Below are 17250 nucleotides of genomic sequence, written 5' to 3' on the forward strand. Positions count from 1 at the left end.
CAACTTAACCATAACATCCCCTTAACAAAGTTTTTTTTGAGTGAATGGTGGGCTATTAGGGAACGCAAGGCAATCTAGCTCTAAAATCAAAGGTAAATCACCATTTAATCATTTAGATCAGCTCTTAACTCCTACTGGGTGATAGCACGAAGTGGAATTGTGGATGATCTGTATTTGTCCCTCTAAAAATAAATTGTGGATTAGAAATCAGTAAACTATAACAGTTTACAATTATTATAACATAAGTGTGAGAGACAACAAGGGTACAATCACACACAAATCCTTCCACTACGGACATTAGCAGGTAACGTAATATTAAATTCAGGAGTATGCGTGAGTAACAGATCACATCCCGCAGTCTCTTGTTCATCAGCAACACATCACATCTTTAACTGTTTCCCCTGGACAACAGCAGGACACCAGGCTAGGCTAGATGGAGTGGCCTCAGCAACACGAACATGGACAATCAAAAGTTGACCAACCCCTTAAATGTGGTGTGGGTTTTGCCCAAAGACCGTGTTTGCTGAAACCAGTTTCCTCCACCCCTTCTCCTTTTCTGGTGCAGAGGACACCCCAATAACCCCCAGAGGCTTGCTGATCCCCTTCCTCTACCCAATTGCCTAGTCCCCAGATTCTTGCTGGGCCCTCTGACTTTGATAACCGCCCCCTCCCTCGCACTGCCTCAAGCCTCTCCCCTCTGCAAAGCTCAACCCCAACCCCCCGACCTCACTCCTTACCTCGTGTGCCCACTGCTGCTTCCGGGTCTCCGGAGGCATCTGCAAATTCACGTATATGCACTATTCCCAATGAGCACTGATCGGCAAAGGCAGCCTGCCATGAATATATATTAATTCAAAGGGGGATGAATGGATAAACGCTGCACCTTCTCTTACACCTAAGCATCTCTAAATATACATTTTTTATCAAATTTGCACCTGTAAAATCCTGATTAAGTGTTTTTGAGTTTGTCAAAGTATCTACATCTTGTGTGGTTTGTGCCTTTCCAGGATTTGTATTTTATTTTGTTTTTGTTGTTCATATTGTAATAGTGTAAGGAATTTGTACTGAGTACTTCAATTAATTGTTTGAATTGTCCAGGTGAGGATGATTGTTTTGCCAACTACTTGCAATTTATACTGTTAATGCAATTTTACTTTCTGGTTTATGTGACAATGAAAATGATGGCAATTTTTCCCCATGAATACAGTAGTTTTACAAGTGAACTGTTCAATTGCATAGATATTTAAATTCTTCCACTGACTGGTCTTCTTTGCTGGCGGTAGTTGTGTTCTTGTGAGATTTGGTTTCTGCGTCAGGCACCCATTACAGAGAAATGTATATATGTATATGTGGGTCACAGCTTCAAATCCTGGCACGGCTGACTCAAGCTTTTACCTTTGGAAGTCACTAAACATAGTACCTTTTGAACTGAGTAATAACACAGCAAATTCTTCAAGCACCAGAAACCCTACTTTATGAGCATTGACAAACCATAGTCGGCCATGATTGTTCCACGGTCAGCAATGGATGGATATTCAACTTCATTTTCTCCTTAGGGCATTTCATTTACGTTGTGCATTGCATAAATGCGCAATGTAAGTGGTTATTACACCGGCGCCTGCCACTCGTTAGCACTCTGTTTCACTAATATTGCATTTTGGTTTTGTTTTGCATGCAAGTGGCTGACGTGTACTGCAATATGAGCCTCATTACTTTTTTTCATGTATTTATAGTTGCTCTCTCCAGAGGATTTGGTGAATGCGTGCAAGATGTTAGACTCCCTGAAGCTGCCTCTGAGGTGAGAGACCATGATGTCATCCGCTCTGGAATGGGCTGGCTCTCTGCAACGGAAGCAGTGTTTTTAGAAGGGTGGGATTCCAAGGCCTCCTTCCTTCCTTTAGGCAAACCAGCAATCAGGAAGAACAGTTAACTTCACATAGTCTTGCAAGGGCCACACGTGTATCCCATTTCCTAAGTGAAACCTTTGATCTGTATTTTTTCCCTAGACTGGAATCTGTGTGTGGGATTTTGCTTGAACCTGCTTTGCGCCTCCCTGCTTTGATAACATGCTTGTTACAGGTTTCGGTCCATGAACAAGCACTAAACAGCAGTACAAATAATCAGCACTAAAAAGAATATATTTTAAAAACTGCAATAAAAAATGGGACATTACTATACAAATCGTCCACGTTACCACAGTTATTGACATCTTTACACTTGGGGAAATGAATTAGTGGAAAGCTTGCTTTATTAGCTTGAATAGCACACTGTGGGGGAGGGGGTCCGATGCCTTACGTCACACTCGGCTTCTTCTGTCGTTCGCTCCCTGTCGCCTCTTACAGTGCCCCATCGCCACCATGAAAATAGTTCCCGTTCTTTTTTTCTTGGAACTCCTCTGTTTTTTTCTTTAGAATACATGTGTGCACTCCTCATGTAAACCTGTTTCACGGATAAGATGCATAGCCGAGTGATGATGGTGACCGACTGGGGGCAGGCCCTACTGGCTGGTATTATTAGGGTATTTATTGAGCGTGGACCTAGCTTCGAGAAGCAACGGAGCACTTTACAATCATAGGGGGGCGGACATGGTGAGGGGAGCGGAGAAGCAAGGGTGTGGGGAGCTAACAACATAGGTGGGTGAAGATGATCAATTTGTCAGCAATGGGTCTACAAGTCACCAGGGGAAGAAACAGTGGGGAGAAGATCACCCAGTCTCAGGTAAGGTGGGGAGTTGGTGGACCTAGGTGTTAGGGAGGCGCCATGCCTTGAAGAGGAGGGTCTTGAGCTCCTTCCTGACCTGTAGATGGGAGGGGGCGTCTATGATGTTGACCAGCAGGACGGTCCAGAGTCTTGGGGCGTACACATACCAGGGCCTGTCTTCTGGTTCTTTCCTTCTTATACTGGTTGGGAGTGGTGCCGCTGTCCTCCCCCCCCCCCCCCCCACGTCTATATCGTCTAAATAGAGTAAGTGTTATGTTGGTGCCAGTCCTACATAAGACTTGTCGCAGTACACTAGCAGTCCTTAGTTTGACTGGAAATAAAGTACTTGTTTTGTAAAGCCTACATTGAAAAGCTTATCTATTCTACCCACAGCAGAAAGCGAGATATATTGCTCACGGGGAAACTATACCGTGGGCCAGAGTACTGTAGAGTGTGCTGCCTTTTTCCTTTCTCAGGCACACATGCTTTTTCTGTGTGCTAAATTGACTTCTGTGTCATTTCAGTGCCATATGCTGTTGGCGGTTTTCTGCAGTTAAGCAATATGTATTCTTGACATGTTTTGTAAGCCCTGCACACTGGACGTGAGCTCAAGAACTGTCTCGCAATTTGGCCAGTCTCTATTAAAGGACATATTTTATTGAATTGGTGCATGTGTGGGCTTTCTCCTCCCTCTGCCTCTTTATTCTTAAATATGGTATCCCAAAATTCTGGGATTCTGAGGAAAGGGGGACTAGTTGACGGAGTACACGCCACTCATTCTAGTGTGTCTTCTACTCTTGGCCCCATTCTTCCGAACAACCTACCATTATGACGGCCCTTTCTGTCGTGATATAAAAGATACCTGCTGGTATTACCACACAGGTGGATTGCGGAAGGGAAACGGGTGGGTGTGGACTAAGGTAGCCAGGGCCTAAGCCGAGAGGGAGGGGGCGGGGACTTGTTTGCTTTGCTATATTTTTATGCTCCATCAAAAAATGCTTTCATCCTCACACCATGACACAAATATCCCCTGCATCTGGAGGAAGGGTAACTGGGACTAGGCAAGCGTGCATGTGTCGCTGCCGTGCGTATTTTGTACTGAATGCTTCAGACCCCTTATTAGCCACATGCTGCATAGAAACTGGAGCTGAAATTAATGGTGAGGACTGTTTAAGCACCTGCGAGATATCGTAGCTTATGCTTCATGTTATTGGCAGCCTAATGCCAACTGTTTACCAGATATAAATAATTCAGTTTCAATCTAATTAAGGCATAGTGACCCCCATAAACATGAATTGCTTTCCTTTCCTTTCCTGAAAACCAGTATATGCAAGCTTTCACTGCCAACTAAAGAAACAGTTCAGTCTATCAACGTTGAAGGAAGCATTTGCTGTTAAGCATTTTCATTGATATTGATATTTTATTTTATTTCTCCAGCATGGGGTCTGGCATGGATTCACACGCTCATGAATATTCCCCGTCGTCAGGCTGGGAATCCTCGGTAAAGAAAAATCAGTATCCGTTTCGTTTCTGATCTTTCTTTCGTAGTAGTAACCAATCACTGATCTCTGTGTCATACTGACCACAGCCAATGACTGCCATCTCCCTAAGCCCCGCCCCTGGCAGCCATCTTCAGATTTTTACCGCACGTTCAAGTGTTGGGATCCTCGTGCTATTGCTCTCGAGCTTTAGTGCTTTTTTCGCGCTTTTTATTAGGAACATTTTCTCTTTTTCGGTCAAAAGAGCCTCAAGCTCCACCGTTTCTTTATCCGATCAACGAGGACCCATATCGGATTCTTCTACGCCCCTCAAGGGTGAAGATTTCGTCGAGCCACGCTTTTGGAGGACTCCAGAAGTTTCTCAGGCCCATCTCGATCATGGCCCAGGAGAAGGGAAGCTCGACGCCCAGAAAGCTGTTCAGGGTCTGCCCTGGATGCCAGCTTCAGAATGTCTTTAAGGAGGACGAACACTCCCTCTGCCTCTACTGCCTGCATGAGGACAAGACGCACATGGAGAAGGACTGTGCGTTTTGCGGCAATATGTCGGAGCGGACCATGAAGGACCGCCATCTGCGTTTCGCCAACTGGCTGGAAGGGAAGAGCCCGTCAGGCGAGAAGAAGAAGTCTGAGCGGTCTTCGAAGACCTTTGAGGGCGCCCCGGCGACGGGGGTCCAACAGAAGGCCAAGCACTGCGAGTCCGCTGGCACCGGGAGCGCCAAACGGTCGGGCTCTACGGGCGCCAGGCAGGGCGCATCCTCCCCGGCGCCATCAACCACAAGCCAACGCTCTGGCTCGGGTAAGAGGAAGGCCGAGCACCCGGCGAAGCTCCTGGAGAGACCCCGGTCGAGCTCGAAGGCCCCATCGGAGGGGGAGCAAGGCGGTGACCCTCCCCCAAGGAGAAGGCGGTGAGCGCACCTAAGGTGGTGAAAGCCTTAATCCATCCGGCCAAGGACTCTATCAAGACAGTTGCGGCGGCCCTGGCTCAGCCTGTGGAGGCTACACCAGTGGTGGCGACCTCGGGGCCCAGATTCTCCCTGCCACAGCGGAGGGAGTCCTCTTTCATGCCCATCGACAGGACTCCCGTGAAACCTCTGACGGAGAAGAAAAAGGGGGGGGCAGGAGGTCGTCGTGGATTCGGCCTCAACCTCTGAGGAGGAGCTGATCGAAGTCTTAAGCCACAGCGTTGTCGTGGAAGAAGACCAGCCCATCGGGAGGGACCCCGACGTAGGAGACGACGAGAACGTCGAGGGTGCCGACGGGGCTCCTGACCGCCCGTCGGACTCCCCTCAACCAGTGCCGCAAGACAACTCGGCGGCAATTTGTTGGCTATACAGTCCTTATGCTCAGAGATAAGGACGAGATTGCCGTTACCACCAACGGAGGAACCTCTCCCGACGGGGGACCCGGAGCCAGGCCCTTCTGGGAGCCCTCCTCCTAAGAGAAGAAGGATTCATCCTCCACCTCCTTTTCAACCATCGCGCCCTGCTCAGCCCTCCTCCCCGTCCACGACCCGTGGGGATGATACGGGGACTGACACGGCCACGACGGGCACAGACGAGGAGGTTTACGACGAGGATCTCCCGTCGTCACCTCCTCCCCGGGCTTCCCCGCCCGACGAGATTGGATCGTTTCATGCCATGATCGCCAGGGCATCCGAGCTTTTCCAGCACTGCCCGGAAGAGAAGAAGGAAGGTTTCCTTTATCAACGGCGCGAGACCAAGAGGAAGACGGTCCTCGCTGTACCTCTACTGGACGATATCTGGGATGAGGGTCTCGCCCTCCTCAAGAACCCATCCACAACGCCTGCGAGAAGGGACTGGTACGAGAAGAAGTACCGGGTCCCGGACGCGGCCCCCTTGTGCCTTCGGGCACAGCCGACCCCGGACTCGGCCGTCTCTGCGGCGGTAAGGAAGAAAGCGGGGGGAGCCTCGGCCTCTACGTCAATCTCCCCGCCGGACGGCGAGGGAAAGAAATTGGACACGATGGGACGCAGAGTCATCTCATCGGCAGCGACGACGATTAAGGCTGCCAACGCCTTGGCTATCATAGCCCGCTACGACAGGGAGTTGTGGTACAAAATCGCCCCCCTGCTGGACTTCTTACCAGAAGACAAGAGGGCGGAGGCCCTAGAGATCTTGGAGGAAGGAGAAGTGGCGTCGGACCACGCCATTACGATAGCGACGGACATCGCTGACACTGGATTTCGCCAGTTGGGCAACGGCGTGTGCCTTAGAGGGCGTGGATGGCTCAAGGCAACTAACTTCCGTCAGGACGTGCAGACCAGAGTCTTGGACATGCCGTTCGACGGGGACAACCTGTTTGGGAAAACAGTGGACGATTCCCTACAAGCCATCAAGACGGACACGGAGACGGCCCGGGCTCTTGGTGTTCTCCAGCAACGACGGACACCCTTTTAGAGCGGCGGAGGCAAGCAGGGTGCCTCCAAAGGTTCCGGCGGCGGATTTTCCACCTATCGTCAAGCGGCCCGTTCGTTGTCGCAAGAAGCCTACACGGGACGAGGCAAGTCGGCCGGATCCCGCCGTCGTCGCCAAGGAGGGCAAGGTGGCAAAGCCTCGTCGAAGCAGGACTGAACCGGCCGTGGGGTCGGGCCCCCACCGAAGCACCCAGGTGGGAGGCCGGCTGGTGAACTTCGTCAGCGTGTGGGAGTCCAGCTCCACCGACCGTTGGTTGCTGGACGCCCTGGCCCAGGGTCACGCGCTCGAGTTTCTAAAGAAGTGCCCGCGCGTCCCCCCCGTGGCCAGGAAGGAACATCACGTCCCTCAACTTCTCTTGGAGGTAAAGGCGATGCTCAAGAAAGGCGCCATCAAGCTCGTCCCAAAGAGGCTTCGGGGCTCCGGAGTTTGCTCAAGATATTTCCTCGTGAAGAAGAAGACGGGAGGATGGCGTCCCATCCTGGACCTACGACGACTGAACAAATTCATCAAGGCACAGAAGTTCTGGATGGTCACCCTCCAGCACGTCCTGGGTCAACTGGAGGAGGGCGATTTCCTGTCGTTGGATTTGGAGGATGCCTACTTCCATATCCCCATCCTAAAGGGACACCGAAAGTTTCTCAGATTCGTGGTCCAAGGGCGTCACTACCAGTTCAGAGCCCTTCCCTTCGGATTGAGGTCGGCACCCAGGGTGTTCACCAAGTGCCTCGCACCGGTGGCGGCACGGCTGCGCCTGGAGGGGATCCACGTCTACCCCTACCTGGACGACTGGGTCATCCGAGCAAAGACAAAGGAGCTCGCCGCGGAGCACACAGCGAGGACCGTCCAACTACTCAAGGACCTGGGATTCTCCATAAACTACGCCAAGTCCCACCTGGTGCCCGCGCAAGACGCACTGTTTCTGGGAGCGAAACTCGACACAGTGGCGCTTCTGGCCTCCATCGGAGGAAAGGACGAGGGCCATCTTGGGAAAGGTGCAGCGGATACTGGTTGCGGACGCGGCCAGGGTGAGGTCCATCAAATCCCTCCTCGGAATGATGTCTTCCTGCATTTATCTCATCCGCCTGTGCAGGCTTCGGATGCGCCCGTTGCAGGAGTTCCTGGAAGCTCGCTGGATCCAGACGACGGGCAGCTTCGAGGACAGGATCACACTCGACGAGAGCTTCCGACGAGTGATCCGGTGGTGGGGCACCCACGCGCATCTGATGGCGGGCATGGACTTCCAGACCCCGGGCCACCAGAAGACAGTGACCACGGATGCCTCCCTGGAAGGGTGGGGAGCGCACACTGAAAATCTGCACGCGAGAGGCCTTTGGCTGCTGACGGAGAAGTCCCTCCATATCAACGTCCTGGAACTCCGGGCAGTGTTTTGGGCCCTCAGGTCCTTTCTTCAGTCCCTCAAGGGCAAGGTTGTGAGGATCTTCACCGACAACACCACCACCATGTTCTACTCCAGGAAGCAGGGCGGTACCAGATCACCAGCCCTGTCCAAGGAGGCTCAGGATCTGTGGCATTGGGCCGTCGCCCAAGGGATGTTTCTGGTGCCGTTTCATCTGGCAGGGATAAAAAACACCATCGCCGACTCGCTCAGCAGAGAGCTGCGCTCGTGCCACGAGTGGGAACTACGGCAGGATCTAGTGGACCGCCTCTTCCGACAGTGGGGCACACCCCAGATCGATCTGTTCGCGACGGCGACGAACTCCAAGTGCCAGAGGTTCGCCAGCAGGTTTCCCCGGCCGAGGAGCATGGGCGATGCTTTCTCGTTCCCCTGGGAGGGCCTGTTCCTATATGCGTTCCCTCCATTGCCGCTGCTGATCCGGCTCATCAACCAGCTCAAGAGGTCACGGTGCAGGATGATCCTCGTCGCACCTGCGTGGCCGAGGCAGATATGGTTCCCGGACCTTCTGGACTTGTCAGCGTCCCCGTCAATCAAGCTGCCAGTGGACGCGGATCTTCTCTCCAGGGAAGGAGGCGCCATCCTCCATCACGACCCGAAGTCGCTGAACTTGCAGGCCTGGCTCATGCAGCATTAGAGTTTGGATGTTACGACATACCGGCCGACTGCAGAGAGGTTCTTGCAAAGGCCAGGGCGTCCTCAACTCTTAAATGCTACGGACACAAATGGAAGAGGTTCTCTGTCTGGTGCCACGCACAGAAGATTAACCCTCTACGGATTATGGCTCCTCAAGTACTGCTGTACCTGCTGACGCTGGCCAAGGCTGGACTGGCGCACGCTTCCATCAAGATTCATCTTGCTGCGATCTCCCGATACACCAGAACCACGGGACGGACGTCTTTGTGGTCTCATCGTCTGGTGAAAAAATTAATGAAGGGACTGTTCAGATCGTTCCCGCCGGTGAAGGCCCCGGCCCCGGCGTGGGAGCTCAACGTGGTGCTGACCAAGCTCATGGGACCTCTGTTCGAGCCTCTGCACTCAGCTCTGTTGAAGTTCTTGTCGTGGAAAACTGTGTTTCTTGTGGCCATCACCTCCACACGACGGGTGGGAGAGATCCAGGCCCTTTCCTGCAAGCCCCCGTACTTGACTTTTCACGACACGAGGGTAGTGATCAGGACGCACCCCTCCTTCTTGCCCAAGGTGCTGTCGGACTTCCACCTCAACGAACCCTTGGTGTTGCCTGTTTTCTTCCCGTCGCCTTCGTCGCCGGCTGAAAGGACTTTGCACTCGCTGGATGTGGCTAGAGCGCTGAAGTTCTACGTGGACCACACAAAGAGTTTTCGGAAGACGTCACAACTTATTGTGAACTTTGGACCTGTCAATCAGGGGAGGCTCTCTCGAAGGCTTCTATTTCCAGATGGCTCACCGGCTGTATCATGTACTGTCATCGGTTGGCAAACCGACCGCTGCCTGGCCGTCCGAGAGCCCATTCCACCAGAGCGATCGCAGCTACTACGGTGTTCCTATCTGGTGTGCCCTTGCTGGACATCTGCAGGGCTGCTACGTGGAGGTCGACGCACACCTTCACGAAATTCTACTGCGTCGATCGGGATTCCAGGGAGGAGTCCAGGGTCGGCAAAGCAGTGCTGCGCAACCTGTTCGCCTAAGGTGAGCCTGGTGAGGAGGTAAGAATTGCTTAATGTTGAGTTTTGGATGTAATGCTTAATGTTGAGCCTTTGCCACCTCCCGTGGTTGTGCATGTGTGTACTGCTATGTATTCTTTTATTCATGAGCATGTGAATCCATGCCAGACCCCATGCTGGAGAAGGAACAAGTTACTTACCTGTAACTGTTGTTCTCCAGCATGGGTCTGGCATGGATTCAAATGCGAACCCTCCCGCCTACCCCTCTGCGGCTCTTCACTTGGGTCATACTGCCACTTCACCTGCTACCAAATTCTAAGATGGCTGCCAGAGGCGGGGCTTAGGGAGATGGCAGTCATTGGCTGGTCAGTATGACGCAGAGATCAGTGATTGGTTACTACTACGAAAGACAGATCAGAAATGAAACTGATACTGATTTTCCTTTACCGAGGATTCCCAGCCTGACGGGGAATATTCATGAGCATGTGAATCCATGCCAGACCCATGCTGGAGAACAACAGTTACAGGTAAGTAACTTGTTCCTTCTATCACGCTTGCACACAAGTGTTTCCGAGCGCGTCAAGGCAAGGGAGTGGAACAGGGGAGAACAAAAACAACAATCTTACTAGGCCCAGTGACATTGAGAACGCGCAAGTGCATGGGAGACGGAGAGGGGACAAGTGCATGCAAGGGGAAGGGAAGCGGGAGGTGAGAAGTGCGGAGCAAAGGAGAAATAAATAATAAAGGCAACAAAAGGGGGTGAGGGGACTGTATGGGTACAGATACAACCCCAGTGCAAGGGGGGGCCGGAGGCAGTGCGGGAGGATGGCAGGGTGAGCAGGTACCTGGGCCTGGAAGACCAAGGGTAGGCTATGTGCACGATGCAGAGAGAGAACAGATCAGCAGGGGCGAGAGGGACAAAGGCAGAATCAAAGAGGAAGGTCTTGAGGTGCATCCGGAACCGGAGATGGTTCTCCTCACGTTTCAGAGTGGCAGGAAGGCTGTTCCAGAGTGAGGCCCCAGGCGAAGACCGAGATCTACCTCCAGCTCGTTTCTTAGAAAAACGACTGACCCTGAGGGAATTAGAAGAGTTCGAGAGGGGATATATATTTGCAGAGGGATATGGAGCAGTATCCGGTCATTGCATTGACAACCAAAGCATCGACAGCCAAACCATCTAAAAAAAGCATATAATGCATTTTTTTTAGATGGTAAAGGGTTTAGTTTAATAAATGTTTTTAAGGTTAAAAAAAGCAGGGTTAGGGGAAACCCCCCTTTAAAAAAAATTAAAAGAAAATGCATTAGATGCTTTTTTTATAGATGGTATGGCATTAGATGCTTTGGCTGTCGAGGGAATGACTATAAACCATATGGAGCCAATGGAGAGATTTCAGAGCTGGAGAGATACGATCCCAGGGCTTGAGGCAAAGGACAAGTCATGCAGTCCTGTTCTGGATTAGTTGTAGAGGGCAGAGAGTAGAGGCAGGTAGGTTTAGAAAGAGGCTGTTACAATAGTCCAACCTAGAGGGAACCAGTGCTTGGTAGATGGTGAGCATCTGGGAGAAAGAGAGGAAATGCAGAATACCTCTGAGGAGGTGCAGTAGGAAGTTTGACTTTTTAGAGACCTCAGATGTGGGCAGAGAAGGAAAGTGTGGAGTCAAAGATGACCATGTGGTTCTTAGCCTCCCAGGTAGGGGTAGGAGGAGGGCCAAGAGAGGCCGGCTAGAGATTGAGGGGAAAGGAGGGTGAAGGTGTGCCGATGAGGAGGATCTCTGTCTTGCATTCAGGCAAGGATCGTTGGTGGCACACCAATCCTGAAAGATGAGAGAAGGAGAGGAGGTGGCCGAGGGCAGCCTGAAAATGAGTTGTCGTCCGCATAGCACTGGAAAGGAGCAGAAAATGGCAATGCAGTGGGCGAGAGTTGCCAGATATTGGTTGAAAAGCCAGGACGAGAGGTTAGACCCCTGGGGGACACAACAGGTAGCGAGGGTGATAGATGATAGGAAGGACCCATGTTTGACCTGGGAGGGATGATCAGAGATGAAAGGTCAGCCAGGCCAGAGCCTGATCAGTGATACCCAGGTTCTCCAGCATGGGGTCTGGCATGGATTCACATGCTCATGAATATTCCCCCTCGTCAGTCCGGGAATCCTTGGTATAGAAAAAAATCAGTATCAGTTTTGTTTCTGGTCTGTCTTTCTTAGTAGTAACCAATCACTGGTCTCTGGGTCATACTGCCCCCAGCCAATGACTGCCCTCTCCCTAAGCCCCGCCTCCGGCAGCCATCCTCAGATTTTTACCGCACGTTCAAGTGTTGGGAGTCCTCGTGCTGTAGCTCTCGAGCTTTTGCTGCGTTTTCGCGCTTTTTCAGGAGATTTTTCTCATTTTTCGGTTAAACAGAGCCTCAAGCTCCACCGTTTCTACATCCGATCAACAGGGATCCGTTTCAGAGTTTTCTACGCCCCTCAAGGGTGAAGATTTCGTTGAGTTACGCTTTTGGAGGATTTCAGAAGTTCCGAGGCCTACCCCGGACATGGCCCAGGAGAAAGGAAGCTCGACGCCCGGGAAGCTGTTAAGGACCTGGCCTGGATGCCAACTTCAGAATGTTTTCAAGGAGGACGTGCATTCGTTATGCCCCTACTGTCTCCATGAGGACAAGACGCACAAGGAGAAGGACTGTGCGTTTTGTGGGAACATGTCGGAGCGGACCATGAAGGATCGCCACCTCCGTCTCACCAACTGGCTGGAAGGGAAGAGCCCGTCAGGCGAGAAGAAGAAAAAGAAGTTCGAGCTGTCTTCTAAGTCCTGTGAGGGTGCCCCGGGGACGGGGGCCCAACAAAAGGCTAAGCACCGCGAGTCCGCGGGCACCGGGAGCGCCGAACAGTCGGGCTCCTTGGCTGCCAGGCAAGGGGCATCCTCCCCGGCGCCATCAACCACGAGCCAACGCTCTGGCTCGGGTAAAAGGACGTCCGAGAACCCGGCAAAGCTTCTGGAGAGGCCCCGGTCGATCTCGAAGATTCCGGCAGAGGCGGAGCGAGGCTCGGACCCTCCCCCAAGGTGAAGGCCCCAGGCGTCCAGAAGGTGGCGATGGCCTTAATTCACCCTGCTAAGACCTCGATTGAGGATGTCGCCGTGGCCCTGGCTCAGCCTGTGGAGGCTACACCAGTGGAGGCGCCCTCAGGACCCAGAGTCGCCCTGCCACCACGGAGGGAGTCGTCTTTCAGGCCCATTGAGAAGACCCCCACAAAGTCCTCGTTGGAGAAGTTGGGGGAGGGGTTGATGGCCATCGTGGATACGGACACGACCTCTGAAGAAGAGCTCATCGAAGTCGTGGAAGAGGCCCAGCCCATCGGGAGGGATCCCGACGAGGGTGACGACGAGAGCGACGGTGTCGCCGACAAGGCTCCTCAAGAGCCCTCGCGCCCGTCGTTTCCGGCGCAGCAGGACACCTCGGTGGCCATTTTGTCAGCGATTCAGTCCTTATGCTCAGAGATGAGGACAAGGTTGCCCCTTCCCCCGACGGAGGTACCTGAGCCAGACCCGACGGGGGAACCGGAGCCAGAACCTTCGGAGAGTCCACCGCATAAGAGGAGGAGGACGCATCCTACGCCACCTCTCCCACCTCTGCGGCCTGCTCTGCCTTCCCCCCGGTCTACTACCCACGGGGATGATACAGGCACAAACACGGCTAAGACAGGTAAAGATGACGACTGAGGCGACGACGGGACATGTCCCCCGTCCCCCCTGCTCCGGCGTCCCCGCACGACGAGATCGGATCCTTTCATGCCATTATTTCCAGGGCATCCAAGCCTTTTCAGCTCTGCCCAGAAGAAAAGAAGAAAGAAGGGTTCCTTTACCAACGGCGCAAGGCTAAAAGGAAGACGGTCCTCGCCGTACCGCTTCTTGATGAAATCTGGGATGAGGGGCTCGCCCTCCTCAAGAACCCTGTCACGGCGCCGGCAAAGAGGGACTGGTACGAGAAGAAGTACCGGGTCCCCGACGCTTCCCCCCTGTGCCTTCGGGCACAACCTACCCCGGATTCGGTCGTCTCGGTGGCGGCAAAGAAGAAAGCTGGGGGGGCATCGGCCTCGACATCAACTTCCCGCCGGACGGCGAGGGCAGGAAGTTGGATACGATGGGGCGACGGATCATCTCATCCGCAGCGATGACTATCAAGGCGTCCAACGCCCTCGCTATCGTAGCCCGCTACGACAGGGAGTTGTGGTTCAAAATCGCCCCTCTGTTAGACTTCCTTCCGGACGCCAAAAGGGCTGAGGCCCTTGAAATCCTACAGGAGGTGGAGATCACTTTGGACCACACCATCACGCTGGCAACTGACATCGCCGACACCGGTTTCCGTCAGTTGGGCAACAGTGTTTGCTTGAGACGACGAGGATGGCTCAAGGCCACGGATTTCCGCCAGGACGTACAAACCAAGGTCTTGGACATGCCCTTCGACGGGAACAACCTGTTTGGGAAGGCGGTTGATGAGTCCCTTCAGGCCATCAAGACAGACACAGACTGCCCGGGCACTGGGAGTGCTCCAACGATGACGGCCGTCCTTTCGGAGCTCCGCAGGCCGACAAGGTGCCTCCAAGGGATCCGGCGGTGGCTCCTCCACTTACCGCCAAGCGGCAAGATCTTCGTCCCAGGAAGCCTACAGGGGACGCGCAAGTCAGGTGGTGCCCGTCGTCGTCGACAAGGAGGTCAAGGGGGCAAGGTGGCCTCCAAACAAGATTGAACCGACCGTGGGGTCGGGCCCCCGCCGAAGCACCCCGGTGGGAGGCCGGCTGGCGAGGTTTGTCAGTGTGTGGGAGTCCATCTCCACTGACCGTTGGGTGCTGGACGCCCTGGCCCAAGGGCACGCCCTTGAGTTTCAGAAGAAGTGCCCTCGTGTTCCACCCGTGGCCAGGAAGGAAAATCACGTCCCTCAACTACTGTCGGAAGTAAGGGCGATGCTCAAGAAGGGTGCCATCGAGCTCGTCCCAAAGAGGCTTCGGGGCTCCGGAGTTTACTCAAGGTACTTCCTCGTAAAAAAGAAGACAAGAGGATGGCGCCCCATCCTGGACCTACGACGACTGAACAAGTACATCAAGGCACAGAAGTTCCGTATGGTCACCCTCCAGCATGTGCTGGGACAGCTAGAGGAGGGCGATTTCCTGTCGTCGTTGGACTTGGAGGATGTGTACTTCCACATCCCCATTCTAAAAAGTCACCGAAAGTTCCTCAGGTTCGTGGTCCAAGGGCGGCACTACCAGTTCAAGGCCCTCCCGTTCGGATTGAAGTCGGCACCCAGGGTGTTCACCAAGTGCCTCGCACCGGTGGCGGCGCGGCTGCGCCTACAGGGGATCCACGTCTACCCCTACCTGGACGACTGGCTCATCCGGGCAAGGACAAGGGAGCTCGCCGTGGAGCACACTGCGAAGACCGTCCAGCTGCTCACGGACCTGGGATTCTCCATCAACTTTCCAAAATCCCACCTGATTCCGTCGCAAGTAGCTCTGTTTCTGGGAGCCAAGCTCGACACAGTGGCGCAGCTCGCCTCGCCGTTGCAGGAAAGGACCAGAACCATTCTGGGCAAGGTGCAGCGTCTGCTGGCCAAGGACATGGCCAGGGTAAGATCTATCAAGTCCCTCCTCGGGATGATGTCCTCCTGCATTTATCTGGTGCGCCTTTGCAGGCTTCGGATGAGACCCTTACAGGAGTTCCTCGACGCCCGCTGGATCCAGTCGACGGGCAGCTTCGAGGACAGGATCCCTCTCAACGAGACGTTCCGTCAGGCGATCCGGTGGTGGGGTACCCGCTCTCATCTATCGGAGGGCACGGACTTTCAGACCTCAGCTCACCAGGTGATGGTGACTACGGACGCCTCCCTGGAAGGTTGGGGAGCACACTCCGGAGATCTTCACGCGAGAGGCCTTTGGCTCCCGGAGGAGAGGTCTCTCCACATCAACATCTTGGAGCTCTGCAGAGTGTTCTGGGCCCTCAGGTCCTTTCTTCCGTCCCTCAAGGGCAAGGTGGTGAGGATCTTCACCGACAACACCACCACGATGTTCTACATCCGGAAGCAGGGCGGAACCAGGTCCCCGGCCCTATCCAAGGAAGCCCAGGATCTGTGGCATTGGGCCGTCGCCCAAGGGATGTTTCTGGTGCCGTTTCATCTGGCAGGAATAAAAAACACGATCGCCGACTCACTCAGCAGGGAGCTGCACTTGTGCCACGAGTGGGAACTACGCCAGGATCAAGTGGATCGACTCTTCCGACGATGGGGCGAACCCCAAATCGATCTCTTCGCGACGGCGACGAATTCCAAGTGCCGGAGGTTCGCCAGCAGGTTCCCCCAGCCGAGGAGCATGGGCGATGCTTTCTTGTTCACCTGGGACGGCCTATTTCTTTATGCGTTCCCTCCGCTGCCATTGCTGCTCCGGCTCATCAACCAGCTCAAGAGGTCCCGGTGCAGGATGATCCTCGTCGCACCGGCGTGGCCGAGACAGATCTGGTTCCCGGACCTTCTGGACTTGTCAACGTCCCCACCAGTCAAGCTGCCGACAGACGCAGACCTTCTCTCCAGAGAAGGAGGCGCCATTCTTCACCACAACCCAGAGTCGCTGAACTTGCAGGCCTGGCTCCTGCAGCACTAGAGTTTGGAGGGTACGACATCCCGGCCGACTGCAGAGAGGTTCTTGCAAAGGCCAGGGCGTCCTCAACTCTCAAGTGCTACGGGCATAAATGGAAGAGGTTCTCTGTCTCGTGCCGTGCACAGGAGATTAACCCTCTGCGGATTACAGCCCCTCAAGTACTGCCGTACCTACTGTCGCTGGCCAAAGCTGGACTGGCTCACGCCTCCATCAAAATACATCTGGCTGCAATCTCCCGATATACCAGGACGACGGGTCGGGCGTCCTTGTGGTCTCATCGCCTGGTGAAAGAATTAATGAAGGGACTATTCCGATCATTCCCGCCGGTGAAGGCTCCTGCCCCGACGTGGGAACTTAATGTGATGCTGACCAAGCTCATGGGGGCCCCATTCGAGCCTATGCATTCGGCACCTTTGAAGTTCCTGTTATGGAAGACAGCTTTCCTCGTGGCCATCACCTCCGCACGACGAGTGGGAGAAATCCAGGCCCTATCTTGCAAGCCTCCATACTTGACTTTTCATGACAGAAGGGTGGTGCTGAGGACACACCCATCCTTTATGCCCAAGGTGCCGTCGGACTTCCACCTCAACGAGCCCTTGGTGTTGCCGGTTTTCTTCCCGTCGCCTTCGTCGCCGGCCGAGAGGACTTTGCACTCGCTGGATGTAGCTAGAGCGCTGAAGTTCTACGTGGACCGCACAAAGAGTTTTCGGAAGACGTCACAGCTGTTTGTGAACTTTGGGACTGTGAATCAAGGGAAGGCTCTCTCGACTTCCATTTCCAGATGGCTCTCCGGCTGCATCATGCACTGTCACCGGTTGGCAAACCAACAGCTGCCCGGCCGTCCGAGAGCCCATTCGACCAGAGCGATCGCTGCTACCACGGCGTTCCTGTCTGGTGTGCCCCTGTTGGACATCTGCAGGG

At 54.0% G+C, this 17250-nt stretch overlaps 1 protein-coding gene across 1 annotated transcript in view; it reads left to right on the forward strand.

Moving 5' to 3' along the window:
* VPS36 (vacuolar protein sorting 36 homolog) overlaps positions 1 to 17250 on the forward strand; it is a 427280-nt gene that overhangs the window by 376397 nt on the left and 33633 nt on the right. Inside the window, exon 11 of the mRNA XM_069639283.1 lies at positions 1734 to 1798. Coding sequence (XP_069495384.1) covers positions 1734 to 1798 — 65 coding nt within the window. The remainder of the gene's footprint in view (positions 1 to 1733; positions 1799 to 17250) is intronic.

The sequence above is a fragment of the Ambystoma mexicanum genome, chromosome 7q (genome assembly GCF_040938575.1).
Source record: "Ambystoma mexicanum isolate Mex_15411 chromosome 7q, UKY_AmexF1_1, whole genome shotgun sequence".
Classification (NCBI taxonomy): domain Eukaryota; kingdom Metazoa; phylum Chordata; class Amphibia; order Caudata; family Ambystomatidae; genus Ambystoma; species Ambystoma mexicanum.